This window comes from Leuciscus leuciscus (genome assembly GCF_965113295.1).
Source record: "Leuciscus leuciscus genome assembly, chromosome: 3".
In the NCBI taxonomy this organism is placed as follows: Eukaryota; Metazoa; Chordata; class Actinopteri; order Cypriniformes; family Leuciscidae; genus Leuciscus; species Leuciscus leuciscus.
In genome coordinates, this window is record NC_138727.1 from 16,516,127 (window position 1) to 16,542,911 (window position 26,785).

Below are 26,785 nucleotides of genomic sequence, written 5' to 3' on the forward strand. Positions count from 1 at the left end.
CATATCCACAGCTGAGACTCTATACCTGGAGCAGCAAGGACCACTGGAGCAGCAAGGACCACTCTAAGCAGTCTCGAATAGATTATTGGCTTTTTTTCCCAAAACCTAGCAAACAGTTGTAAATCAGTCAGCATTCACGCCACGCCTCTTACAGACCACAGTGCTGTCTCTCTTAAGGTTAGTCTCTCAGCATCCCTTGATTTCAGATCAACTCTTTCTTATTGGAAACTGAACAATTCTCTTCTCCTGTATAAAGATGTTAAAGGTGCATTAAGCAACTTTTCATGTTAAAAATACCCGTTTTCTAACCCATACATGCTTAAACAATTGCCTGATGGGCTGAATGAGCCCTTCTCTGATCACTGAGATTGTCTCTATAATCCTGTAAAGTAAAATAAATAAGAGGGATTCGGGCCGGAATTTTAGACTGGGCGTGACGTCATGCGCGTTCACGGCACGCTCACCTGGCTGTCTGGCAGGTTTGTGTATTCGCCGCCATTCTCCGTAGAAGATGGATTCTAAGAGACCGGCTTGTAGTTCATTTCAAACACCAACGCAAACTCCACGTAAGATAAAAAAAAGAAAACTTTTGTCCGTGAGCGTGCACGCTTCTGGCTGCAGTTTCGCTTGCCGCCAGAGGGGGCATAGTTCTGCAAAAACTCAGAGACTTGCCCTCAACGTGCACCTTTAAAAAGAATATTACATTATTGATTGATTTGAGCCATATTGGAAAAGAGCATTAGCGTTAGATTCATATTGTTGCCAGTGGGAGCTGTTGAAGTTTGAAATCAGTAAATATTTCAGAAAATTTGGTAGTAACTTAGACAAACTTAAAAGAGCAGAAGAAAATAAGGTGCCGGTGGTGTCAAAAATTGCAATAGGCCTACTTTCTTCTAAACCCCCAGAGCTGCTTTCTGAATCTGATAAGCTGAACTGCAATGTAAATTAAATGACCTGTACACTTAGCACAGGGTGCTTATATATAGACAAAAAATGGACAGAGGAAGGAGAATGTAACACAGCATATTTTTTTCAGATTAGAAAAGAGTCGTTTAAGAACCTCATTAATTGAATCTCTAGATATTGATGGGACAGTGACTAATAACCCTCAAGAAATTGCACATTTCTGTGCTGACTTTTACTGTAATCTTTACCATCAAAATTATTCTGAAGAGGCATGTACTTTTCTTGAATCTGTTAAAAATTGCAAGACTATTTTGGGTAATGATAGAAACCTCTGCTAGAAGTTAATGACTCAATTATAGAACTTAAAAACAGTAAATCACCCGGAACTGACGGGCTTATCGCAGAGTACAAACAGTTTTCTAAAGAATTATCACCTTTTTTACTTAAGGTCTTTGAAGAAAGCATACAGAATGAGACTCTCCTCCCAACTCTCACTGAAGGTTTAATTACTTTAATCCCGAATCCCAAGAAAGATTTACTTTTAATTGACAATTGGCGTCCTGTATCTCTGCTCAACAATGATTAACTCAGGGTAAATAAAAGGGAATTAAGTTTAATTTATTCACAATTTATTAACATCTTATTTTCCTAATAAAGGTTGAAAAGTGAAGTATAAAAGTGATTTAAGAAAAAAAAGTCGACGTTTTAAGTTATTTAGTTGATTGGTGGTTGACCAATGAGAGCGCTCCGTCATCACGCGCCTGCGTAACGAGGAGAGACAGAGCTGAGCATGATAGAGGAGAAAAGACGTGAGGTGAATCTGTGGATCTTTGCGATCTAAGTTAAAGGAATATAGTCAAAAGAAAACCTTCTGAAAAGTAGAAATGAGTTAAATTGATTCATTTCGTAGCATGCAGTGTATGGAGAAGCTGATTGAATATTGTTGAGTCACATTTTACTCCGGGGTTATAGTGAACCGCGTGGGTATTCCTTGTTCACCGACGCCCTTGTTGGCCATGCGTGTGAGACGCGCCTGTGTTAAAGGAAAAACGATGAATATAGAGGTGAATGATTAATTTATAATTTCTTGTGGAAAAAAAATATATTGCTATGTTCCATTGTTTAATTTGAATATTTCAATCTAAATGATTATAAGTGTGGTCATAGTGAACCGCGTGGTTATTCCTTGTCCAATTTACTTCACCAGCGCCACTGTTGGTCACATGCGCCTTCGTGAGAGAAAAAAACGATTGTTTTAGAGGTAAAAGAGTATTATATATATATATATATATATATATATATAGTTTATTTTGATTATTTCGATCTTTGATGTTAAATTATTTTTGAATTCACTAAATGAATGCTCTGGTCTGTGATCAGGCCAGGGTTTTTTTTCTTTGTGTTTCTATTTCTTTTTTTTTCTTGGTTCTACGGATTGTGATACTCCTGTGATCTTCTGTGACATCCTGTGAAACTTCACATTTGATGGCGAGCCACTCAAATCTGCTACAGAGAAAGGAGGACAACAAATCATAAAGAAGAGGATAATATCCTTTCTTTCATTCACCAGTCTTGCTTTAAAGGGATAGTTCACTTTGAAATAAATTTTTGGTATGTTTTAGCTTACCTCAAGGGCATCCAAGATGTAGGTGTCTTTTTCCGCAGTAGTTTCAATTTTGATATTTTTAGGTCAAACCGTTCTTGTCTGTCAGTCATAATGCAGGTCTATGGTCATCATCTCAAAACACATGCACAGAGTCAAAATTAAAACAATTCCCCGTCGTCCAAATTAAACAATTCTCCATCGTAAGTACACATTGATGGCCTAAGACACGAAACGAGCGGTTTGTGTGAGAAAACGAACAGTATTTATATCGTTTTTACCTCTTATAGGTATACCTCTTATCTAGCGACACTAGATGTCGCCTTGTCTACGGCAGTTCATTGGAACGAATGTCTTTAAGGCGACATCTAGTGTATATATCTATGCACCAGTCTGCGTATACGTCAGATCAGATCACTTGGACATGGCTGTGTATAAGAGGTAAAAACGATATAAATACTGTTCGTTTTCTCACACAAACCGCTCGTTTCGTGTCTTAGGCCATTAATGTGTACTTACGATGGGGAATTGTTTTAATTTGGACTCTGTGCTTGTGTTTTGAGAATGACCATAGACCTGCATTATGTGACTGACAGACAAGAACGGTTTGACCTAAAAATATAAAAATTGAAACTACTGCGGAAAAAAAGACACCTACATCTTGGATGCCCTTGAGGTAAGCTAAAACATACCAAAAATTAATTTCAAAGTGAACTATCCCTTTAAATAAGACATTCACTATCTAGAGAACTATTAAGTTCCCTTTCAGGATTGACTTGACAAATACAAGGACTGAGAAGAAACTGATCAGTACTTTGCAGAACATTGAACTTTTGATGGTGTATGGTTACCCAGAGCCAAATTTGATTGATATTGAGGTCCTTATTCATCTAAACAGCTGTGGTATTTTGAGAGAAAAGACACTGTTTATTTATTTATTTTTGTTTTTTATTTCATTTCATTTTGACATTGAAATGACCGGTCTGTGTATTTTTTGGGGGTGAGAGAAGAGTGCACTCAAGGAAAAATGTTCATGGTTGATCATTATTGTGTATTGTTTGTATGATATTGTAATTAACTTTCTTTTATTTTGTTTTATTATTTTCACTTTCTATCAAATTACATTCCAGTTCAAATCTAACTCCTGTCTGTCTGTTGTTTCTCAACACAACCCGCTACTTCCTTTACGAACTTTAGATCCTCTGCTAAATCTATTTGCACCAACAGCAATTCATTTAATAATTAATTACCAAATTCTGTTGACACCTGTTGCATGGCTCTTATATTTGCTAAAAGACTAAAATCGGCAATGAGTTCTGTAATAGATGGTTCTTTAGATTATTCAGAATTGATACAGGCGTACAGCTTCATTCTTTTTTGTTGTTGTTGATTTCTATAAGGTGTTTGATTCTTTAGAGCACCAATTTATTATTAAGTCAAGTCAAGTTTATTTGTATAGCGCTTTTCACAATACAGATTGTATCAAAGCAGCTTCACAGTATTAAATTAAAATAATACAACAAAGTTTGTTTCAAGAGGAATTTATTGATTGATAAAATTAAATTAAATATCCCCAAAATATCCCCAACTGAGCAAGCCAAAGGCAACAGTGGCAAGGAACCGAAAAACTTCATCAAGTGACCTAATGGTGTCCTAAAACTCCATCAGGTGACCTAATGGAGAAAAAAAAAAACCTTGGGAGAACCCAGGCTCAGTCAGGGGCCAGTTCTCCTCTGGCATTTATGAGCTAGAGGCCGGATTGTAGTTTGAACTGTAGGATTATATGAATGCCTGGCTGAAGAGATGCGACTTTAATCTAGTTTTAAACTGGGAGAGCGAGTCTGAGCAACGAACAGTATCAGGAAGACTATTCCAGAGTTTTGGAGCCAAATGTGAGAATGCTCTCCCTCCTTTGGTGGTTCTGGATATCCTAGGTATGACCAAAAGCCTTGAATTTAGTGATCTTAAAGAGCGCGATGGATTATAGGGCGATAAAAGATCCGTTAAATAGACTGGAGCTAAGCCGTTTAGGGCTTTATAAATCAGTAGCAATACCTTATAATTAATACGGAACTTTATAGGTAACCAATGCAGTGATGATAAAATCGGTGTTATATGATCATATTTTCTTGATCTAGTAAGAACTCTAGCGGCGGCATTTTGGACTAACTGTAGCTTGTTTATTAAGTCATTACATAGATTTGGTTTTGGAGATATGTTCTGCAAAGTAATTAAAACCCTTTACAATAATGGAAGCTGTTGGATTAAATTAAAGAATGGCACTAGTTTATATAGAGGAGTCAGACAAGGGTGTCCCGTTTCTCCCTAATTATTTCTACTTTGTGTGCAGCTACTCTCAACGTTTATCTGTGAAAGCGGTATTCAGGGTATCCGTATAGCAGATCAAGAAGTTATTATTAGCAGATGACACTACCTTATTTTTAAATCCTAATCCTATATCCCTATAGTAATTGATTATATAAAACTGTTCTATAAAGCTTCAGGACTTAATTTAAACATAAATAAATGTGAGGTAATATCTATTAAAGATTGCACTGCACCCTCTTTCTATAATATTCCAGTTAGATCTAAAGTTGCATATTTAGGCATCGTGATCACTAAAAATCAAGATAGTAGATAATAGTACATTGAACTTTGACCCTGTTATAATAAAAGCCCAAAGAAGATGTAATGCATGGTTGCATTTGGCAAAACAAAATACATTATGTTAAGAAGTACATTATGTTCAAATCAATTTTCTTGATTTCTCATCTCTGAACAACACTTTCAAAATGAATTGGATTAGACCGTTTTTGTGTAATCCAAATTCAATTTGGGATTTTATCCCTAATTACTTCTTTTCCAAATTAGGTGGTCTCCGTTTCCTATTGATCTGTAATTATAATATTGCTAGAATCCCTTACAACTTATCTAAGTTCCATAAGCAAGCATTACTTGCGTGGTCTTTCATTTTTAAGCACAACTTTTCCCCTCACCGGTACTTTATTTGGAACAACTGGGAAATTGTATATAAGAATGTCTTTGTTTTTTTTTAGTAATTGGTTTGAGAAACAAATTTTGACTGTTTCTCAGTTATTAAATTCAGAAGGTGTTACTTTAAATTATGAAGAATTTTTACGTAAATTCAATTTCCCAGTAACTCCCAAGGAATTTCCCATTGTAATGGACACTGTTCCTAAAGGAGTTGTTATGCTTCTAAGAGAGTCCGTTAGATCATCTAACACTTTACCTATTTCTTTAGACCCATTTGAACTCCCAGTAGGAAAACTGTGCTTTTTGTCACATCCTTCATCACGTATTATTATAGAATTCGATCTCTCTTTCAAAAGGAGCTTGTAACAATTCCATATATGTCGTCATATTGGATGAATTTGGTTGACCATATTGATTGGGAAAAAAGTATGGACTCTGCCTTTGAAATACATAATAACTAACAAGGTTAGAGAAATTTCATTCAGATTATTACACAAATCTTACCCTTTTTTGAAAAGGTTTAAGTCAGATATAGACACAAGTTGTTCTTTCTGTGGCGCCCCTGATGAAACTGCTCCTCATATCTTCTGGGATTGTCCTCTCAAACAACTATTTTGGGACGAATTTTCTCATTTTATCAACTGCAATGTGCTTCCGGATTTCTCTTTTGTTTTTTTAAGGATGTAATGTTTTGCTTCTTTAATATACAAAAAGCTAAAATTAAGGAATATTTTATTATTAATCTATTATTACTCCTTACTAAATTTCATATTCACCACTGTAAATTCTCTCTTCAAAATCCTTTACTCATTGTTTTTAGAAGAGAGGTCCAACAGTACATCCAAAATATTTCATCATCCAAGAATCTTAAAGCTCTTAAGCCAATAACCTTGTTTCAACTTTTTTATTTATTTCATTAAAGTTTTCTGTTCAGTTCTTCTATATAATAGATCCATGTATAAATGATGGATTTTAGTATCATTTAATGTAACTTCTACATTTTTGCTATGTAGGCTACTTGTATTTTTGATACCTTGGCATTAAAAAGAAATAAAAATAAGGTGGATAGAGGACCTGCCCCTCCTGAAGAATACAGAATTTTTAACATATAAAGATAAGAGTGTTTGGAAAATGCTGAGGTGCAATAGGTGATTATCTACAAACATTTTTTTTATTATGCTGGTTGAAAGTCTCCTCATATCCTGATAGCAATCACAATGTTAAGCGGTCTAACACACATACCATTTCTCAAAATCAGCTACGCCAATATGGTTTAAATAAAATATTAATTATTGAACAATAATAGTTAATTATACAAGAATACAAAGTTTGTAGATGAGCAAGGCAAGTTTATTTACATGGCACATTTCATACACTATGGCAATTCAAAGTGCTTTAGAGAGGAATAAAAATAATCAAAAAATAAAAGTAAGGAACATTCAAACAGTTATTCAAAAGCTTTACATAGAAAGAAATGAATCACACTATAGCAATTCATAGCGCTTTGCATAGAAAATAGACACAATATAAAAGCAGGGGAAACAGTTATAAAAGGAATTAAAAGAGATGAGTGATACCGTTATAAAATGAATTAAGAGTAAAATGAATTAAAATAGTAAATAAACTTCTCATCTGGCAAAACACCGGTGTATCTTATTTTGACTCTGAGATTTCCCCATGACGGTCAGTGTTCTTCTGTGGATTTTCATATACCGTGGATTATCTGAGCCCACCAGGGGTGCGTTTCCCGTACAACTATATAGCCCAATAGCTCGCTGCTTAACTACCATAGTACGATGCATCGTTGGAGAAATCAACTAGCTAGTCACGACTGTTTCCCGAAACCGTCTGTCGCAAAGTATCGTTCAACCACGTTGGTTTATGACGTCTCGCACGTGGTGGACTAATAACTTATTTTAATTAATCTGTTTGAGATCGAATTAACGCTAGATTTTGTCATATAAGTTACAGACATGGCATCTGAAGACCATTTCTAATTTTTCTCAGTTATTTTGCTTTATTACCAGACTCAATATTTGGCTCGTTCTTACATAGTAGAGCACGTTCGCACATGCGCAGTCTTCAAAAACGGTGCTTTAAATCTCTTGACAAACTAAAAGACATAAATTACATTTGTATGTATTATAAATAAATAACACGGGTTGTATTGAATGTCAGCTTGCTTATTTTGCTAAAGATAAGGATTTATTCAGTCTACATCTAATGTAAACTAGAAACTATGCTTCTAACGACAGCTCGAGAGCTGTCGTTCCAACCACACAAGTTTGCGATGATGTTTGCGAACGTTCGTTTGAACGATGGTTTCGGGAAACACCAAATCGTTGAACTATGCTGATAACGACGGAACTTGCGACCATAGTTGGCTAACGATGCTTTCGGGAAACGCACCCCAGATTAGTAATCTGTACCAACCATCAGATATGCTTGGTGTTAAAGATATAGCCTTCATAAATAGTACACTAGTGTTCTCATTTAAGCATCCTTCAATGGCAGGAGAGATCAATATATCAAAGGAAATACAGAAATGATCAGACAGTGCTACATCCTTAATAACAATCGATGAAATGTTTAGACCCTTACTGATAAGTCAATCTAGAGTGTCTCCACGATTGTGTGTGGGTCCATGTACATGCTGAGTCAGATCAAAAGTTTTTAAAACAGTTTTGATTTCTTTTGTCATATTGTTTTCTGCATTATCTATGTGGATGTTAAAATCTCCAGCAATAGCAAAACAGTCAAACTCTGAGGTAATTGTTGATAACAGTTCAGTAAAGTCCTCAGCGAAGGCTGGAGAGTATTTTGGAGGCCTGTAAATAATGATAAGTAAAATGCGTGGAGCACCTTTTAACACTAAATACACAGATATTTGAAAGATGGGTAATTCCCAAATGATATTTGCTTACATTGATAGATATCTTTAAAAAGAGCAGCTACAAATCCAGGTTGTTTGTGGTTAAGTCGTTGACTAGAAGTGATTTATTATTAAGTGAGCGGATGTTTAAAAGTGCTAATTTAACAGTCTTACTTTTTGTCCTCCTCACAGCAATCTTAGTTTAATAATAATAATAATACATTTATTTTTATAGCGCTTTTCTAGACACTCAAAGACGCTTTACAGTTAATTGGCTTACATAAAAAATAAAATAAAATAAATAAATAAAATAAAAACAAGGTATATAGACAGGGTTACATAGATAGCCCAAGAAATGAAAACACATAGGTACAAGGACAAGCAGAGGCAAAGTGTGGGCGTGAGTGTGGCGGGTTAGTAGGACGGAGAGGTATGGAGGGGGCAAGGTTGATAAGTGCTTTGTATGTGAGGAGAAGTATTTTGAAGTTGATCCTGTGTTTGACTGGGAGCCAGTGGAGGTTGTAGAGGACAGGGGTGATATGATTACGGCGGCGGGTGGAGGTGAGAAGGCGGCCAGCTGAGTTCTGTACATATTGAAGTTTATTGATGATTTTGTTTGGTAGTCCGTAAAGAATGCTGTTGCAATAGTCCAATCTGGAGGTGATAAGGGCATGGATGAGTGTTTTAGCCGCAATGGTAGACAGAGAGGGACGGAGCCGTGCAATGTTACGAAGGTGAAAAGAAGGCAATTTTGGTGACGTGGTTAGTGTACCAAGGGGCGGAGTGTGTGAAGGAGACAGATTTGGTTATAAGGGGGGCGATGGTATTGAGACAGGATGAGAGTACATCATTGTAGGCGTTGACGAGGACAATTGGGGACGTGTTTAGGGGGTCAATAGTTGCAATGACCAGGGGTTTGATGTGTAATAGGCACCAGATTAGTTGGGTTTGCTGTACGGCTATTGAAGGCCTTAGACTTTCTATCACATAATAAAACAGCAATAGGGATACAATAATACAGGCACACTGGGTTCCCGCTTGTTTTGTAAACATTTGAGAAAGTTACTGTTATCATAGCGGGGACCGACACATATCACTGAGAGCTGGTATCAGTTGCTTTTGGTTCACCTCGAGCAGATGGGGGAGGGTGTGGGCCCTGGCTTTGTGGCAGAGGCCGAATAGCTCTCACAGGAGGAGGGCGAGGGCGAGCTGGGCCCGCAGGCTGTGGTGTTTGCGGGGCCTGATGTTTTTTGGTTGATATCTGAGGGCTCGCAGCAAAAGAGTGGGATAGTTTGGTTCCAGCATACACCAGTTCTTCCATTTTCTCTGAGAAGCACAGAAGTGGAGATGCTGGAGAGAGGGATAATGTGTCTGGTGTTATCGGAGGCTGTGATATGTTGTCCTGGTTTTCCTGGCTGTTTTCCAGGAAGTCGTCCTTGGGTGCTGAAAAGCAAACAGACAAGCCAACAATTCTTTCACAGGAACTTCTGGGAGGAATTCCGACATGACATGCAGCTCTGACATTCCTCTTCATGTCTTATTCTGTGACCTGAAACAAACAAACAAAAAAGGTTACAGTCATAGATCACAATTAGAAGAAAACATTTTTTTAAATCTTTCAAATGAAAAGTGAATATAATCTTCAAAATCATTTGTAGCTGATCTTAGGCTCATTACCTTAAACCATTCATGTCGAAGGATTTTCCTCAAATAAATCCGTTGTCTTGGGCTTATCTTCAGGAGGGATCGAATCAGGAGGCAGCATTCTGTGCAGAACCAAAGAAGTGAGTCAGATTATTACCTTAAACTTTACAAACATACTGTCTTTGTTTTAAGCTGTAAGATTCGACTATCCCATAAAGTACGGTCAGAAAAAAAAAATCTGAAAAAAAATGCTTGTATTATCCAATACAGTATCTATCTTTTATACAGGCACTTGGCTCAGGTGTTACTTTTTCGTAATTTCTTTGTTTTGTATGATTTAAATGACAGTTGGTCTTCTTTGTTGTGATGAATGCCATCTTACCGTTTGACAAGCCAGGATCAGACCAGGTGTCTTCATCAATCATTTGCCTGTCTCTTGGTTCTGGATAGCGTCCACACACCAACAGGAACAAGAGCACTCCCAGAGACCACACAGTAGCTGGTCTCCCGTGGTACTTGCCCTCTGTGTAGTACTCAGGTGGGCAGTAGCGTCGAGTGCCTGCAGAAAAAAAGATTTGTCTGATGGGTAAGTACCATAGCATGAAATACCATAGCATGTGGTCAAAACACCTGGTGTTTTTAATAAAAAAAAATGCTGCCTCAAATGTGAGATATGGTTTATATGATACCAATTGAACTAGTCACTAGAACTTAAGTCCCAAACTACAGGTTTGATTCATAATTCATACCACTGAATCTTTCATAGCCAGCTTCCTGCAGGAGATCTCCGCACCCGAAGTCAATCAGTTTGACCTCAAGAGTTTCTGTGTTGATCAGCAGGTTCTCCAGCTTAACATCACGGTGAAACACTCCACGGCGACAGGACATATGAGCAGCCATCGTTGCCTGCGCCATGATAAACCGCGCTGTGTCCTCATCTAGGATGCCTTTGTGACGTTTCCAAAAATGCCGCAGATCTTCACAGGGTGAGGGACGCTCCAAGACCATGATATATTGGTCAGGCTGGTCCTGCCAGTCCAGCAGCTCAATGATCCCTGAAACTTTGGGGCCCTTATTAGCAAGGATTAATAGGCCGACCTCTAATGGCAATTGTCCAGGATGACCAGGCTGGAAGAAAGATCATTGTTATATGAAGGGGTTGTCATTATGTTTACATATTTTAATTTGAAAACAACATAGTGAGTGTAGGCTACTTACAATGTAGATGTACTTCATGTTCTGCGGCTTTCTGGCAATTTTCACTGCCACCTGATCAACCAAAAAAAAAGATGTTACATTTCTAACATGTCAAATGCAGTAAGTAGTGGAAAAATACACACAAAAAAACTTGAAATGGATATAGTGAGACAACATCATTTGTTGGCTAAATATTGTAAGAAAATGACGATACCTCAAGACCATCCTCCAAGCGTTTCCCTTCATAAACAGAGCCGAATGATCCCTTACCGAGCATTCTTCCCATTTCGTACCGGCTCAAAATGTTGTCTGCAAAAAGATGATTCATTTTAGTTGCATGGAAAGCAGTGAGTTTAATGCTTGAGGTCATGGCCGTAAACTCACCCTCAGTTGTCACGTCCACTCTGTTGTTGTGACCTGGTGCTGGACTGACTGGACTGTGATGGACTGGAGCTGGAGGGGTTTGAACCTGCTGATCTTCAAGACCACCGGATAGAGCTTCCTGAAGACCATGATCCTCTGCAGCACGGGCACTGGACTGTAGACAGTTTTGATCTAAAAGCAAGGAATATCAAACAAAAGCATGTTTAAAAGCAATCAAAAAAAAATTTGTCAAGTCATTTATATAGCGCTTTTAACAATGTAGATTGTGATTTAACAGTGATAATAGCAAACTAGATTAAAAAGTTCGTCAAGACAAACTTTTAGTTTGCTTGAGAAAATTTGGATCAGAAAGTTTGAAGAAGTTTAAAGTAGTTTGAAGTTTAAATCAGTTTAAAGTTTAAATTAGTTTAAAGTAGTTTAAAGTTTGAAGTAGTTTAAAGTTAAAAAGTTGCTAGGGTGTTTCTAGTGGGTTGCTAAAGTGTCCTGGGTGGCTGCTAGGGTATTCTGGGTGGTTGCTAGGCAGTTGCTAGGGTGTTCTTGGTGGTTGCTATGGTGTTGCTAGCATTTACACATTCTCAACTGGTCATTGGATTTACCCTCAGCGTGTCTCTCACTAATGGCTGCAGTGGTCTGATCCTCCACTTTCTGATCCTGACCTGAGACACTCCAGTGAAGAGAGAGATGCTCTCCAGAACTCCAGTGAAGAGTGAGCAGATCTCCAGAACTCCAGTGAAGAGTGAGCAGATCTCCAGAACTCCAGTGAAGAGTGAGCAGATCTACAGAACTCCAGTGAAGAGTGAGCAGATCTACAGAACTACTCTTCTTCCTCTGACTCTCCCGACTATCACTTTCCTCACTAACAGGCTGATGATACACATAGAGCACATAGAAGAGATTTGACCTTGATTTCTTCCCATATCAGAATAAACAAAGAATATGTAAAACAACTGCACAAAAAGGTGTCAAAATCTATCAAGTATTAATATATTCAAATTAATTTGTAGCTTATTAGGGCCAATACCTCAAACCAATTCCGGAAAAGTGCAGGACTGTGGTGGACTGGAGATGGAGGGGTTTGAAGACAGTTTGGATCTAAAGCAGAGCATATCAAACAAAAGCATGTTTCAAACAAATAATTATAATTATGAAACATTGGATACTCATATTATGGCTATTCTTCTGTTAAAATGTTTTATTTTTTCAACAATCCTTGTTTAAATATTCATGACATGTCTTGGAATAAATAAAAAAATCTGATTATTGGCTTGATCAAACTTCAGTTGTGTTTTGATATAATATGGTGTGGTCATATCTGGTCATTAATGACACTCCAGTGATATTCTCCAATGGTCATTTGACTTACCCTCAGCTCTTCTCTCATCTATCGGTGCAGTAACGTTATTCTGGTCTGAGATGATGCCGCTCCAACGAAGCTTCACAGAACTATCCATCCTCCTCCTCTTTCTCATCGGCATCTCAATTTCGGTGCTGGATAATCTGGACACAGAAACAAACTCACAAAACAGAGTTGTTAAATGTCCAGGAATAATCTCGGTGTGTGTCCGGGTCGGGCCTTGCATCCTCCTTCAAACTGCAATCAAAACAATACAAATACAATACAAAATGCAATACAATACAATAAAATACTATGCTCCTCAGAAATACCCCTCCCCGCAACAAATAAATAAATAAACAAACTCCAAACTCCCTCTAAAATAAGAAAAGAACAATACAATTAACGTTAACGAGTCCTCAGAAATAATGTGAACTTTAAAAAACTTATAAAACGATGTAACGTTAGATGATATATCCGATCTCCTTCAAGAATACAAGTCTCCTCTCTGAAATCCTCCAAACAGCTTCAAAATCGCAAGATCAGCACAGAAAGATTCGGCAAAAGTCTCTGAATTCGCTTCTCAACCAGCAGACAGCGAACAAAGTATTTGCGAGTCAGAAAGAATTCATAGGACGCGTCACCATAGCAACTAAAATTCGAATCCGTCATATCATATGCAGGCACGCGCACCTGAAGTCGCCCGCGTGAGCAGAAGTCGAGCACATCGAATCTGCAAGCAAACCGAATCTGTTCAAGCAGGACTGAATGTAATTATTAAATATAAATAACCATTAACAAGCGATATAATAATGTATCATTACTGTTTAGCTACAAAATGGAAGTTTAAAATTCAACTGTTAAAGCATGAAATAAGGTACCATGAAATGAATCAGTGAATTTGAGTCTGATGAGGCTATATTATCAGTAGCCTAATAAAATAATCATTAAAAAAAATGTAATCGTTAAAAAAAAGTATCAGACATTTATGTCAATTCGATTCAGCGATGAATACTAATGTTGTCCACCAGATGGAGCCACAGGGATAACAAATACTTTAAGATCACGTTAATATTAATTAAGTTATAATACTAACTTTGTTTTAAATGGTTGATATAAAAACGTTTAGATTTTTCGATTTATTCAGATATACAGAAAAAGAAATGTACATATAATGAACATGTAATATAGTGCAAAAAGTTATTTTCTAGAGTTATTTTTTCTAATTGTCTAATGAGTTCATTATAATTTTTTTACAATTATCAGAGAGGGGCACAATACATTTTGAGACAAAAGGGGGCAGGGGCTTGCATTCTATGCATTATGCATTCTAATTGTATCAACGTCTTTGTGAAACAATGTGAAACGCAAAGCCCTTTTTTGTTTGTTAAAAACCACGGATTTGATTTTTGTGTTTTTCAAGAAACCCATTCCACGCAGGATGATGCTACATTTTGGAGGTCCCAGTGGGGCAATGATATCTGGATGTCTCACGGTACAGAGCGATTGGTGTCGCCATTTCGAAAAATAAGTTTGCTGGTGAAATACTGCACCTTGACAGTGACCCCAAGGGTCATTTCTTTTGTTAGTGGTTTTACTTGGCTAGACCACCACAGTTCTTTTAAATGTGTATGGGTATAATCCTTCTAAGGAAAATACCACCTTAATTGATATGATTAGCGATAATATACAGTACTGGATAAATAAATACCCCAATGCTGGTATTATTTTGGGTAGGGATTATAATATGGTTAAATAGTGATAGGTTTCCTTCCAGAGCTGCTTCTGTAAGTCCAATTATGGATGTATTTATGATGAGATTTAATGTTGTTGACATATGGAGAGAAACATATCCACAGCTGAGACTCTATACCTGGAGCAGCAAGGACCACTCTAAGCAGTCTCGAATAGATTATTGGCTTATTTCCCAAAACCTAGCAAACAGTTGTAAATCAGTCAGCATTCACGCCACGCCTCTTACAGACCACAGTGCTGTCTCTCTTAAGGTTAGTCTCTCAGCATCCCTTGATTTCAGATCAACTCTTTCTTATTGGAAACTGAACAATTCTCTTCTCCTGTATAAAGATGTTAAAAAGAATATTACATTATTGATTGAGCAATATTGGAAATGAGAATTAGCGTTAGATTCATATTGTTGCCAGTGGGAGCTGTTGAAGTTTGAAATCGGTAAATATTTCGGAAAATTTGCTAGTAACTTAGCCAAACTTAAAAGAGCAGAAGAAAATAAGGTGGTGTCTAAAATTGCAATACTTTTTCTTCTAAACCCCCAGAGCTGCTTTCTGAATCTGATAAGCTTGAGTATGCTGAACTGCAATGTAAATTAGATGAGCTGTACACTTATAGAGCACAGGGTGCTTATATAAGATCTAGACAAAAATGGACAGAGGAAGGAGAATGTAACACAGCAAATATTTTTTCAGATTAGAAAAGAGTTGTTTAAAAACCTCATTAATTGAATCTTTAAATATTGATGGGACAGTGACTAATAACCCTCAAGAAATTGCACATTTCTGTGCTGACTTTTACTGTAATCTTTAGCATCAAAATTATTCTGAAGAGGCAGCTTGTACTTTTCTTAAATCTGTTCAAAATTGCACGACTATTTTGGGTAATGATAGAAACCTCTGCGATAGTGAAATTACTTTATTAGAAGTTAATAACTCAATTATAGAACTTAAAAACAATAAATCACCCGGAACCTGCGGGCTTATCGAGTTCTACAAACAGTTTTCTAAAGAATGATCACCTTTTTTACTTAAGGTCTTTGAAGAAAGCATACAGAATGAGACTCTCCCCCCAACTCTCACTGAAGGTTTAATTACTTTAATCCCGAAACCCAGAAGAACGATTTACTTTTAACTGACAATTGGCGTCCTGTATCTCTGCTCAACAATGATTAAACCCGGTTAAATAAAAGGGAATTAAGTTTAATTTATTCACAATTTATTAACATCTTATTTCCCTAATAAAGGTTGAAAAGTGAAGTATAAAAGTGATTTAAGAAAAAAAAAGGTGTAGGGGCGTCACCACTTTTGAATAAGAAACAATATCAAGACTATAAAACTCCTCAAAAAACGCGCACACACTCAAACCTGACTGCACATCACATTTTTGACTTTATTGATTCTGCTTTTATTCCGGAGTCCCTTTTATTTTATTGCTCCGGAGTCGCATATCAGTCACAAAATGCGCCACGGGGAAGAAAAAAATATCTATAGCCTAAGTCGCACTGGACTAAGTCACATTTTTTTTAGAAATTTATTTCACAAAAAATAAATAAAAAAATGTTACAGACAGTTCTCCGTTACGAACGTGAGCGCTCTAAAGCGGCACTAAAATAATGTTTTTAAACTTTCACAGAGACCTCAAACTGAACACAAAACACAAAGCCTGTCTTTAAATTTATTTTCGTTTTGTATTAATTGTATCTTAATTTTAATCGATGTTTCATCAACAAATTGTCTGGATTTAATAAGAAGTAGCCTAAATATAGGCTATTAGAAAATAAATAATCAGGATACGGAGGCGCTGGCGAACCTGGAGCTCGTCTCATAATGAAACTCAGCGTAGGCCTATAAGGTAGCCTATTGCCTCACAGACCTGAGACATTTGGATAGCTTGAAATGTCTACTTTTAAGCAGAACAATTCAAAACGAAAGAAAACAGACTGCGCTGCTTATGTAATTCGTATGAAATGTGCATTTCTCTCTGGCGCTGCGAAGATCGCGAGTCGTCAACTTCATCTGTCTAGCCGACACTGACATAAAAAATAACTGTTTTATTAGTAAACAATTAAAATGTGTCCTGCTATATTTTACATATTTGCCTGTTCCTTACAAAACACTGACAGTGGGGTTTTTGAAGGTTTTTTATTTTTTTTAAATTTTTTTTGAGCAGCTGCGGCCAAATTCTTTCGACACACACACACACACACACACACACACACACACACACACACACACACACACACACACACACACACACACACACACACACACACACACACACACAATATTACGTAACACTCTGCGCTTATGTTTTAAAAAGATAATTTAACATATAAATAACAATTTTTAAATAGCCCACTTAAAGTGTTTATTACAAATAAATGACTAAATGCTAAAAATTTATACATTTTAATGAACAAACATATGCGTTGCATTTACAATTCTGTGAAAACAGGGGGTTTTGGCATGTTTTGGGGTCGACAGCTTATGAAAACTTATTTCTGGGTTTCTTAGCTTGTTTGCTGTACACCTTGTCACATAGCAGCTTTTAGGCATTATTCTGTCTTTTGTTAGAAGCACGAAATGACAAGGAGACAGCCTCTCGCAATGCAAAGTCAATGGAGACGGTTGCACTGTTCCCCCGCCCCGGTGGGCGTGGTCTTCAGATTATGACGCGTTGCGCGCTGTCTCTATTCCTTGTTCAATTTAGTTCACCATTATTGTTGGTCACATGCGCCTGTGTGAGAGAGAAAAAACTATTAAGTTCCCTTTCAGGATTGACTTGACAAATACGAGGACTGAGAAGAAACTGATCAGTACTTTGCAGAACTAGAACTCTTGATGGTGTAACGTTATGGTTACCCAGAGACAAATTTGATTGATATTGAGGTCCTTATTCATTTAAACAGCTGTGGTATTTTTAGAGAAAAGACAACGCTATCTCACGACCAATTCGTACGAATTCGTACGAATGATAAAAAGTTGGCTAATTCGTACTAATTCGTACGACCTCACTCGTACGAATTTGTACGATTTGTCTAAACCCACGTGATGGGTAGGTTTAGGGGCGGGGTCAGGGGTAGGTCATTCGTATGAATTCATACGAATTGGCCAATTCGTAAAATAAGTACGATTTTGCAAAAATCGTACTAATTCGTACGAGTCAGGTCGTATGAATTCGTACGAATAAGCCACTTTGTAGAATTTGTACGTTTTCCCGTGAGATCGGGCTGGAAAAGACACTTCGTTTATTTATTTATTTTTGTTTTTTATTTCATTTCATTTTGACATTGAAATGACCGGTCTGTGTATTTTTTTGGAGTGAGAGAAGAGTGCACTCGAGGAAAAATGTTCATGGTTGAACATTTTTTCACTTTATATCAAATTACATTCCAGTTCAAATCTAACTCTTGTCTGTCTGTTGTTTCTCAACACAACCCGCTACTTCCTTTACGAACTTTAAATCCTCTGCTAAATCTATTTGTACCTACAGCAATTCATTTAATAATTAATTATCAAATTCTGTAGACGCCTGTTACATAGCTCTAATATTTGCTAAAAGACTAAAATCGGCTATGAGACTCATATGAACTAGTAGTTCTGTAATAGATGAGAGACAGTCTGGTTTTATGAATAAAAAACAAATAGTTAATAATATAAGATTGGTTCTTGATTTATTCGATTATTTTTTTAGATTTCTATAAGCCGTTTGATTCTTTAGAGCACAATTTATTATGAAGTCATTACATAGATTTGGTTTTGGAGATATGTTTTGCGAAGTTATTAAAACCCTTTACAATAATAGAAGCTGTTGGATTAAATTAAAGAATGGCACTTCCCCAAGGTTTAGTTTATCTAGAGGAGTCAGACAAAGGGTGTCCCATTTCTCCCTATTTATTTCTACTTTGTGTGCAGCAACTCTCCACGTTTATCTGTGAAAGCAGTATTTAGGGTATCCGTATATAGCAGATCGAGAAATTATTATATTAGCCAATTAGCAGATGACACTATACCTTATTTTTAAGAGATGCTTCCCAAATCCCTATAGTAATTGATTATATAAAACTGTTCTCTAAAGCTTCAGGACTTAATTTAAACATAAATAAATGTGACTTAATGTCTATTAAAGATTGCACTGCACCCTCTTTCTATAATATTCCAGTTAGATCTAAAGTTACATATTTAGGCATCGTGATCACTAAAAATCAAGATAGTAGATAATAGTACATTGAACTTTGACCCCGTTATAATTAAAGCCCAAAGAAGATGTAATGCATGGTTGCATTTGGCAAAACAAAATACATTATGTTAAGAAGTACATTATGTTCAAATCAATTTTCTTGATTTCTCATCTCTGAACAACACTTTCAAAATGAATTGGATTAGACCGTTTTTGTGTAATCCAAATTCAATTTGGGATTTTATCCCTAATTACTTCTTTTCCAAATTAGGTGGTCTCCCTTTCCTATTGATCTGTAATTATAATATTGCTAGAATCCCTTACAACTTATCCAAGTTCCATAAGCAAGCATTACTTGCGTGGTCTTTCATTTTTAAGCACAACTTTTCCCCCCCACCGGTACTTTATTTGGAACAACTGGGAAATTGTATATAAGAATGTCTTTGTTTTTTTTTAGTAATTGGTTTGAGAAACAAATTTTGACTGTTTCTCAGTTATTAAATTCAGAAGGTGTTACTTTAAATTATGAAGAATTTTTACGTAAATTCAATTTCCCAGTAACTCCCAAGGAATTTCCCATTGTAATGGACACTGTTCCTAAAGGAGTTGTTATGCTTCTAAGAGAGTCCGTTAGATCATCTAACACTTTACCTATTTCTTTAGACCCATTTGAACTCCCAGTAGGAAAACTGTGCTTTTTGTCACATCCTTCATCACGTATTATTATAGAATTCGATCTCTCTTTCAAAAGGAGCTTGTAACAATTCCATATATGTCGTCATATTGGATGAATTTGGTTGACCATATTGATTGGGAAAAAAGTATGGACTCTGCCTTTGAAATACATAATAACTAACAAGGTTAGAGAAATTTCATTCAGATTATTACACAAATCGTACCCTTTTTTGAAAAGGTTTAAGTCAGATATAGACACAAGTTGTTCTTTCTGTGGCGCCCCTGATGAAACTGCTCCTCATATCTTCTGGGATTGTCCTCTCAAACAACTATTTTGGGACGAATTTTCTCATTTTATCAACTGCAATGTGCTTCCGGATTTCTCTTTTGTTTTTTTAAGGATGTAATGTTTTGCTTCTTTAATATACAAAAAGCTAAAATTAAGGAATATTTTATTATTAATCTATTATTGCTCCTTACTAAATTTCATATTCACCACTGTAAATTCTCTCTTCAAAATCCTTTACTCATTTTTTTTAGAAGAGAGGTCCAACAGTACATCCAAAATATTTCATCATCCAAGAATCTTAAAGCTCTTAAGACAATAACCTTGTTTCAACTTTTTTATTTATTTCATTAAAGTTTTCTGTTCAGTTCTTCTATATAATAGATCCATGTATAAATGATGGATTTTAGTATCATTTAATGTAACTTCTACATTTTTGCTATGTAGGCTACTTGTATTTTTGATACCTTGGCATTAAAAAGAAATAAAAATAAGGTGGATAGAGGACCTGCCCCTCCTGAAGAATACAGAATTTTTAACATATAAAGATAAGAGTGTTTGGAAAATGCTGAGGTGCAATAGGTGATTATCTACAAAAAAAATTTTATTATGCTGGTTGAAAGTCTCCTCATATCCTGATAGCAATCACAATGTTAAGCGGTCTAACACACATACCATTTCTCAAAATCAGGTACGCCAATATGGTTTATATAAAATATTAATTATTGAACAATAATAGTTAATTATACAAGAATACAAAGTTTGTGGATGAGCAAGGCAAGGCAAGTTTATTTACATGGCACATTTCATACACTATGGCAATTCAAAGTGCTTTAGAGAGGAATAAAAATAATCAAAAAATAAAAGTAAGGAACATTCAAACAGTTATTCAAAAGCTTTACATAGAAAGAAATGAATCACACTATAGCAATTCATAGCGCTTTGCATAGAAAATAGACACAATATAAAAGCAGGGGAAACAGTTATAAAAGGAATTAAAAGAGATGAGTGATACCGTTATAAAATGAATTAAGAGTAAAATGAATTAAAATAGTAAATAAACTTCTCATCTGGCAAAACACCGGTGTATCTTATTTTGACTCTGAGATTTCCCCATGACGGTCAGTGTTCTTCTGTGGATTTTCATATACCGTGGATTATCTGAGCCCACCAGATTAGTAATCTGTACCAACCATCAGATATGCTTGGTGTTAAAGATATAGCCTTCATAAATAGTACACTAGTGTTCTCATTTAAGCATCCTTCAATGGCAGGAGAGATCAATATATCAAAGGAAATACAGAAATGATCAGACAGTGCTACATCCTTAATAACAATCGATGAAATGTTTAGACCCTTACTGATAAGTCAATCTAGAGTGTCTCCACGATTGTGTGTGGGTCCATGTACATGCTGAGTCAGATCAAAAGTTTTTAAAACAGTTTTGATTTCTTTTGTCATATTGTTTTCTGCATTATCTATGTGGATGTTAAAATCTCCAGCAATAGCAAAACAGTCAAACTCTGAGGTAATTGTTGATAACAGTTCAGTAAAGTCCTCAGCGAAGGCTGGAGAGTATTTTGGAGGCCTGTAAATAATGATAAGTAAAATGCGTGGAGCACCTTTTAACACTAAATACACAGATATTTGAAAGATGGGTAATTCCCAAATGATATTTGCTTACATTGATAGATATCTTTAAAAAGAGCAGCTTACAAATCCAGGTTGTTTGTGGTTAAGTCGTTGACTAGAAGTGATTTATTATTAAGTGAGCGGATGTTTAAAAGTGCTAATTTAACAGTCTTACTTTTTGTCCTCCTCACAGCAATCTTAGTTTAATAATAATAATAATACATTTATTTTTATAGCGCTTTTCTAGACACTCAAAGACGCTTTACAGTTAATTGGCTTACATAAAAAAATACAAAATAAATAAAATAAAAACAAGGTATATAGACAGGGTTACATAGATAGCCCAAGAAATGAAAACACATAGGTACAAGGACAAGCAGAGGCAAAGTGTGGGCGTGAGTGTGGCGGGTTAGTAGGACGGAGAGGTATGGAGGGGGCAAGGTTGATAAGTGCTTTGTATGTGAGGAGAAGTATTTTGAAGTTGATCCTGTGTTTGACTGGGAGCCAGTGGAGGTTGTAGAGGACAGGGGTGATATGATTACGGCGGCGGGTGGAGGTGAGAAGGCGGCCAGCTGAGTTCTGTACATATTGAAGTTTATCGATGATTTTGTTTGGTAGTCCGTAAAGAATGCTGTTGCAATAGTCCAATCTGGAGGTGATAAGGGCATGGATGAGTGTTTCAGCCGCAATGGTAGACAGAGAGGGACGGAGCCGTGCAATGTTACGAAGGTGAAAAGAAGGCAATTTTGGTGACGTGGTTAGTGTACCAAGGGGCGGAGTGTGTGAAGGAGACAGATTTGGTTATAAGGGGGGCGATGGTATTGAGACAGGATGAGAGTACATCATTGTAGGCGTTGACGAGGACAATTGGGGACGTGTTTAGGGGGTCAATAGTTGCAATGACCAGGGGTTTGATGTGTAATAGGCACCAGATTAGTTGGGTTTGCTGTACGGCTATTGAAGGCCTTAGACTTTCTATCACATAATAAAACAGCAATAGGGATACAATAATACAGGCACACTGGGTTCCCGCTTGTTTTGTAAACATTTGAGAAAATTACTGTTATCATAGCGGGGACCGACACATATCACTGAGAGCTGGTATCAGTTGCTTTTGGTTCACCTCGAGCAGATGGGGGAGGGTGTGGGCCCTGGCTTTGTGGCAGAGGCCGAATAGCTCTCACAGGAGGAGGGCGAGGGCGAGCTGGGCCCGCAGGCTGTGGTGTTTGCGGGGCCTGATGTTTTTTGGTTGATATCTGAGGGCTCGCAGCAAAAGAGTGGGATAGTTTGGTTCCAGCATACACCAGTTCTTCCATTTTCTCTGAGAAGCACAGAAGTGGAGATGCTGGAGAGAGGGATAATGTGTCTGGTGTTATCGGAGGCTGTGATATGTTGTCCTGGTTTTCCTGGCTGTTTTCCAGGAAGTCGTCCTTGGGTGCTGAATAGCAAACAGACAAGCCAACAATTCTTTCACAGGAACTTCTGGGAGGAATTCCGACATGACATGCAGCTCTGACATTCCGCTTTATGTCTTATTCTGTGACCTGAAACAAACAAACAAAAAAGGTTACAGTCATAGATCACAATTAGAAGAAAACATTTTTTTAAATCTTTCAAATGAAAAGTGAATATAATCTTCAAAATCATTTGTAGCTGATCTTAGGCTCATTACCTTAAACCATTCATGTCGAAGGATTTTCCTCAAATAAATCCGTTGTCTTGGGCTTATCTTCAGGAGGGATCGAATCAGGAGGCAGCATTCTGTGCAGAACCAAAGAAGTGAGTCAGATTATTACCTTAAACTTTACAAACATACTGTCTTTGTTTTAAGCTGTAAGATTCGACTATCCCATAAAGTACGGTCAGAAAAAAAAATCAGAAAAAAAATGCTTGTATTATCCAATACAGTATCTATCTTTTATACAGGCACTTGGCTCAGGTGTTACTTTTTCGTAATTTCTTTGTTTTGTATGATTTAAATTACAGTTGGTCTTCTTTGTTGTGATGAATGCCATCTTACCGTTTGACAAGCCAGGATCAGACCAGGTGTCTTCATCAATCATTTGCCTGTCTCTTGGTTCTGGATAGCGTCCACACACCAACAGGAACAAGAGCACTCCCAGAGACCACACAGTAGCTGGTCTCCCGTGGTACTTGCCCTCTGTGTAGTACTCAGGTGGGCAGTAGCGTCGAGTGCCTGCAGAAAAAAAGATTTGTCTGATGGGTAAGTACCATAGCATGAAATACCATAGCATGTGGTCAAAACACCTGGTGTTTTTAATAAAAAAAAATGCTGCCTCAAATGTGAGATATGGTTTATATGATACCAATTGAACTAGTCACTAGAACTTAAGTCCCAAACTACAGGTTTGATTCATAATTCATACCACTGAATCTTTCATAGCCAGCTTCCTGCAGGAGATCTCCGCACCCGAAGTCAATCAGTTTGACCTCAAGAGTTTCTGTGTTGATCAGCAGGTTCTCCAGCTTAACATCACGGTGAAACACTCCACGGCGACAGGACATATGAGCAGCCATCGTTGCCTGCGCCATGATAAACCGCGCTGTGTCCTCATCTAGGATGCCTTTGTGACGTTTCCAAAAATGCCGCAGATCTTCACAGGGTGAGGGACGCTCCAAGACCATGATATATTGGTCAGGCTGGTCCTGCCAGTCCAGCAGCTCAATGATCCCTGAAACTTTGGGGCCCCTATTAGCGAGGATTAATAGGCCGACCTCTAATGGCAATTGTCCGGGATGACCAGGCTGGAAGAAAGATCATTGTTATATGAAGGGGTTGTCATTATGTTTACATATTTTAATTTGAAAACAACATAGTGAGTGTAGGCTACTTACAATGTAGATGTACTTCATGTTCTGCGGCTTTCTGGCAATTTTCACTGCCACCTGATCAACCAAAAAAAAAAAGATGTTACATTTCTAACATGTCAAATGCAGTAAGTAGTGGAAAAATACACACAAAAAAACTTGAAATGGATATAGTGAGACAACATAATTTGTTGGCTAAATATTGTAAGAAAATGACGATACCTCAAGACCATCCTCCAAGCGTTTCCCTTCATAAACAGAGCCGAATGATCCCTTACCGAGCATTCTTCCCATTTCGTACCGGCTCAAAATGTTGTCTGCAAAAAGATGATTCATTTTAGTTGCATGGAAAGCAGTGAGTTTAATGCTTGAGGTCATGGCCGTAAACTCACCCTCAGTTGTCACGTCCACTCTGTTGTTGTGACCTGGTGCTGGACTGACTGGACTGTGATGGACTGGAGCTGGAGGGGTTTGAACCTGCTGATCTTCAAGACCACCGGATAGAGCTTCCTGAAGACCATGATCCTCTGCAGCACGGGCACTGGACTGTAGACAGTTTTGATCTAAAAGCAAGGAATATCAAACAAAAGCATGTTTAAAAGCAATCAAAAAAAAATTAGTCAAGTCATTTATATAGCGCTTTTAACAATGTAGATTGTGATTTAACAGTGATAATAGCAAACTAGATTAAAAAGTTCGTCAAGACAAACTTTTAGTTTGCTTGAGAAAATTTGGACCAGAAAGTTTGAAGAAGTTTAAAGTAGTTTGAAGTTTAAATCAGTTTAAAGTTTAAATTAGTTTAAAGTAGTTTAAAGTTTGAAGTAGTTTAAAGTTAAAAAGTTGCTAGGGTGTTTCTAGTGGGTTGCTAAAGTGTCCTGGGTGGCTGCTAGGGTATTCTGGGTGGTTGCTAGGGTGTTCTGGGTGGTTGCTAGGCAGTTGCTAGGGTGTTCTTGGTGGTTGCTATGGTGTTACTAGCATTTACACATTCTCAACTGGTCATTGGATTTACCCTCAGCGTGTCTCTCACTAATGGCTGCAGTGGTCTGATCCTCCACTTTCTGACCCTGACCTGAGACACTCCAGTGAAGAGAGAGATGCTCTCCAGAACTCCAGTGAAGAGTGAGCAGATCTACAGAACTCCAGTGAAGAGTGAGCAGATCTCCAGAACTCCAGTGAAGAGTGAGCAGATCTACAGAACTCCAGTGAAGAGTGAGCAGATCTCCAGAACTCCAGTGAAGAGTGAGCAGATCTCCAGAACTCCAGTGAAGAGTGAGCAGATCTCCAGAACTCCAGTGAAGAGTGAGCAGATCTACAGAACTCCAGTGAAGAGTGAGCAGATCTACAGAACTACTCTTCTTCCTCTGACTCTCCCGACTATCACTTTCCTCACTAACAGGCTGATGATACACATAGAGCACATAGAAGAGATTTGACCTTGATTTCTTCCCATATCAGAATAAACAAAGAATATGTAAAACAACTGCACAAAAAGGTGTCAAAATCTATCAAGTATTAATATATTCAAATTCATTTGTAGCTTATTAGGGCCAATACCTCAAACCAATTCCGGAAAAGTGCAGGACTGTGGTGGACTGGAGATGGAGGGGTTTGAAGACAGTTTGGATCTAAAGCAGAGAATATCAAACAAAAGCATGTTTCAAACAAATAATTATAATTATGAAACATTGGATACTCATATTATGGCTATTCTTCTGTTAAAATGTTTTATTTTTTCAACAATCCTTGTTTAAATATTCATGACATGTCTTGGAATAAAAAAAAAATCTGATTATTGGCTTGATCAAACTTCAGTTGTGTTTTGATATAATATGGTGTGGTCATATCTGGTCATTAATGACACTCCAGTGATATTCTCCAATGGTCATTTGACTTACCCTCAGCTCTTCTCTCATCTATCGGTGCAGTAACGTTATTCTGGTCTGAGATGATGCCGCTCCAACGAAGCTTCACAGAACTATCCATCCTCCTCCTCTTTCTCATCGGCATCTCAATTTCGGTGCTGGATAATCTGGACACAGAAACAAACTCACAAAACAGAGGTGTTAAATGTCCAGGAATAATCTCGGTGTGTGTCCGGGTCGGGCCTTGCATCCTCCTTCAAACTGCAATCAAAACAATACAAATACAATACAAAATGCAATACAATACAATAAAATACTATGCTCCTCAGAAATACCCCTCCCCGCAACAAATAAATAAATAAACAAACTCCAAACTCCCTCTAAAATAAGAAAAGAACAATACAATTAACGTTAACGAGTCCTCAGAAATAATGTGAACTTTAAAAAAACGTATAAAACGATGTAACGTTAGATGATATATCCGATCTCCTTCAAGAATACAAGTCTCCTCTCTGAAATCCTCCAAACAGCTTCAAAATCGCAAGATCAGCACAGAAAGATTCGGCAAAAGTCTCTGAATTCGCTTCTCAACCAGCAGACAGCGAACAAAGTATTTGCAAATACAAAAAAGTATCAGACA

The 26,785-nt window shown here is 37.2% G+C and overlaps 3 protein-coding genes and 1 long non-coding RNA gene across 4 annotated transcripts in view; all 4 read right to left on the bottom strand.

Annotated features, from left to right (window-relative positions):
• LOC309493613 overlaps positions 1-26,785 on the bottom strand; it is a 52,814-nt gene that overhangs the window by 1,043 nt on the left and 24,986 nt on the right. The gene's annotated exons all lie outside the window — the stretch shown is intronic.
• On the bottom strand, positions 9,293-11,158 carry LOC309493611 (serine/threonine-protein kinase pim-3-like). Its single transcript, XM_082162748.1, has 4 exons — positions 10,769-11,158; positions 10,402-10,578; positions 10,053-10,141; positions 9,293-9,924 (listed from the first exon to the last, which is right to left on the bottom strand). The coding sequence occupies exons 1-4, from the start codon at positions 11,025-11,027 to the stop codon at positions 9,913-9,915; spliced, it is 537 nt and encodes a 178-aa protein (XP_082018874.1). The 5' UTR covers positions 11,028-11,158; the 3' UTR covers positions 9,293-9,912.
• LOC309493612 (uncharacterized protein) lies at positions 11,405-13,150 on the bottom strand. Its single transcript, XM_082162749.1, has 3 exons — positions 12,964-13,150; positions 12,622-12,692; positions 11,405-11,771 (listed from the first exon to the last, which is right to left on the bottom strand). Exons 1-3 carry the CDS (start codon positions 13,073-13,075, stop codon positions 11,610-11,612), a joined length of 345 nt encoding a protein of 114 aa, XP_082018875.1. The 5' UTR covers positions 13,076-13,150; the 3' UTR covers positions 11,405-11,609.
• On the bottom strand, positions 22,534-24,661 carry LOC309493608 (serine/threonine-protein kinase pim-3-like; the record flags this gene model as incomplete). The annotated part of the gene is made up of 6 exons (XM_082162745.1): positions 22,534-22,998; positions 23,127-23,215; positions 23,475-23,651; positions 23,842-24,220; positions 24,311-24,361; positions 24,506-24,661. The coding sequence occupies 6 exons, from the start codon at positions 24,659-24,661 to the stop codon at positions 22,987-22,989; spliced, it is 864 nt and encodes a 287-aa protein (XP_082018871.1). The 3' UTR covers positions 22,534-22,986.

Coding starts and splice junctions, on each gene's coding strand:
- LOC309493611 (XM_082162748.1), bottom strand. CDS start 11,027: ATGGTCTTGGAGCGTCCCTCACCCTGTGAAGATCTGCGGCATTTTTGG. Junction 10,579..10,768: donor TGGCTATGAAAGATTCAGTG/GTATGAATTATG, acceptor TTTTTTCTGCAG/GCACTCGACGCTACTGCCCA. Junction 10,142..10,401: donor TGATCCTGGCTTGTCAAACG/GTAAGATGGCAT, acceptor GGTTCTGCACAG/AATGCTGCCTCCTGATTCGA.
- LOC309493612 (XM_082162749.1), bottom strand. CDS start 13,075: ATGCCGATGAGAAAGAGGAGGAGGATGGATAGTTCTGTGAAGCTTCGT. Junction 12,693..12,963: donor AGATGAGAGAAGAGCTGAGG/GTAAGTCAAATG, acceptor GCTCTGCTTTAG/ATCCAAACTGTCTTCAAACC. Junction 11,772..12,621: donor TTTTCCGGAATTGGTTTGAG/GTATTGGCCCTA, acceptor CCTTGCTTTTAG/ATCAAAACTGTCTACAGTCC.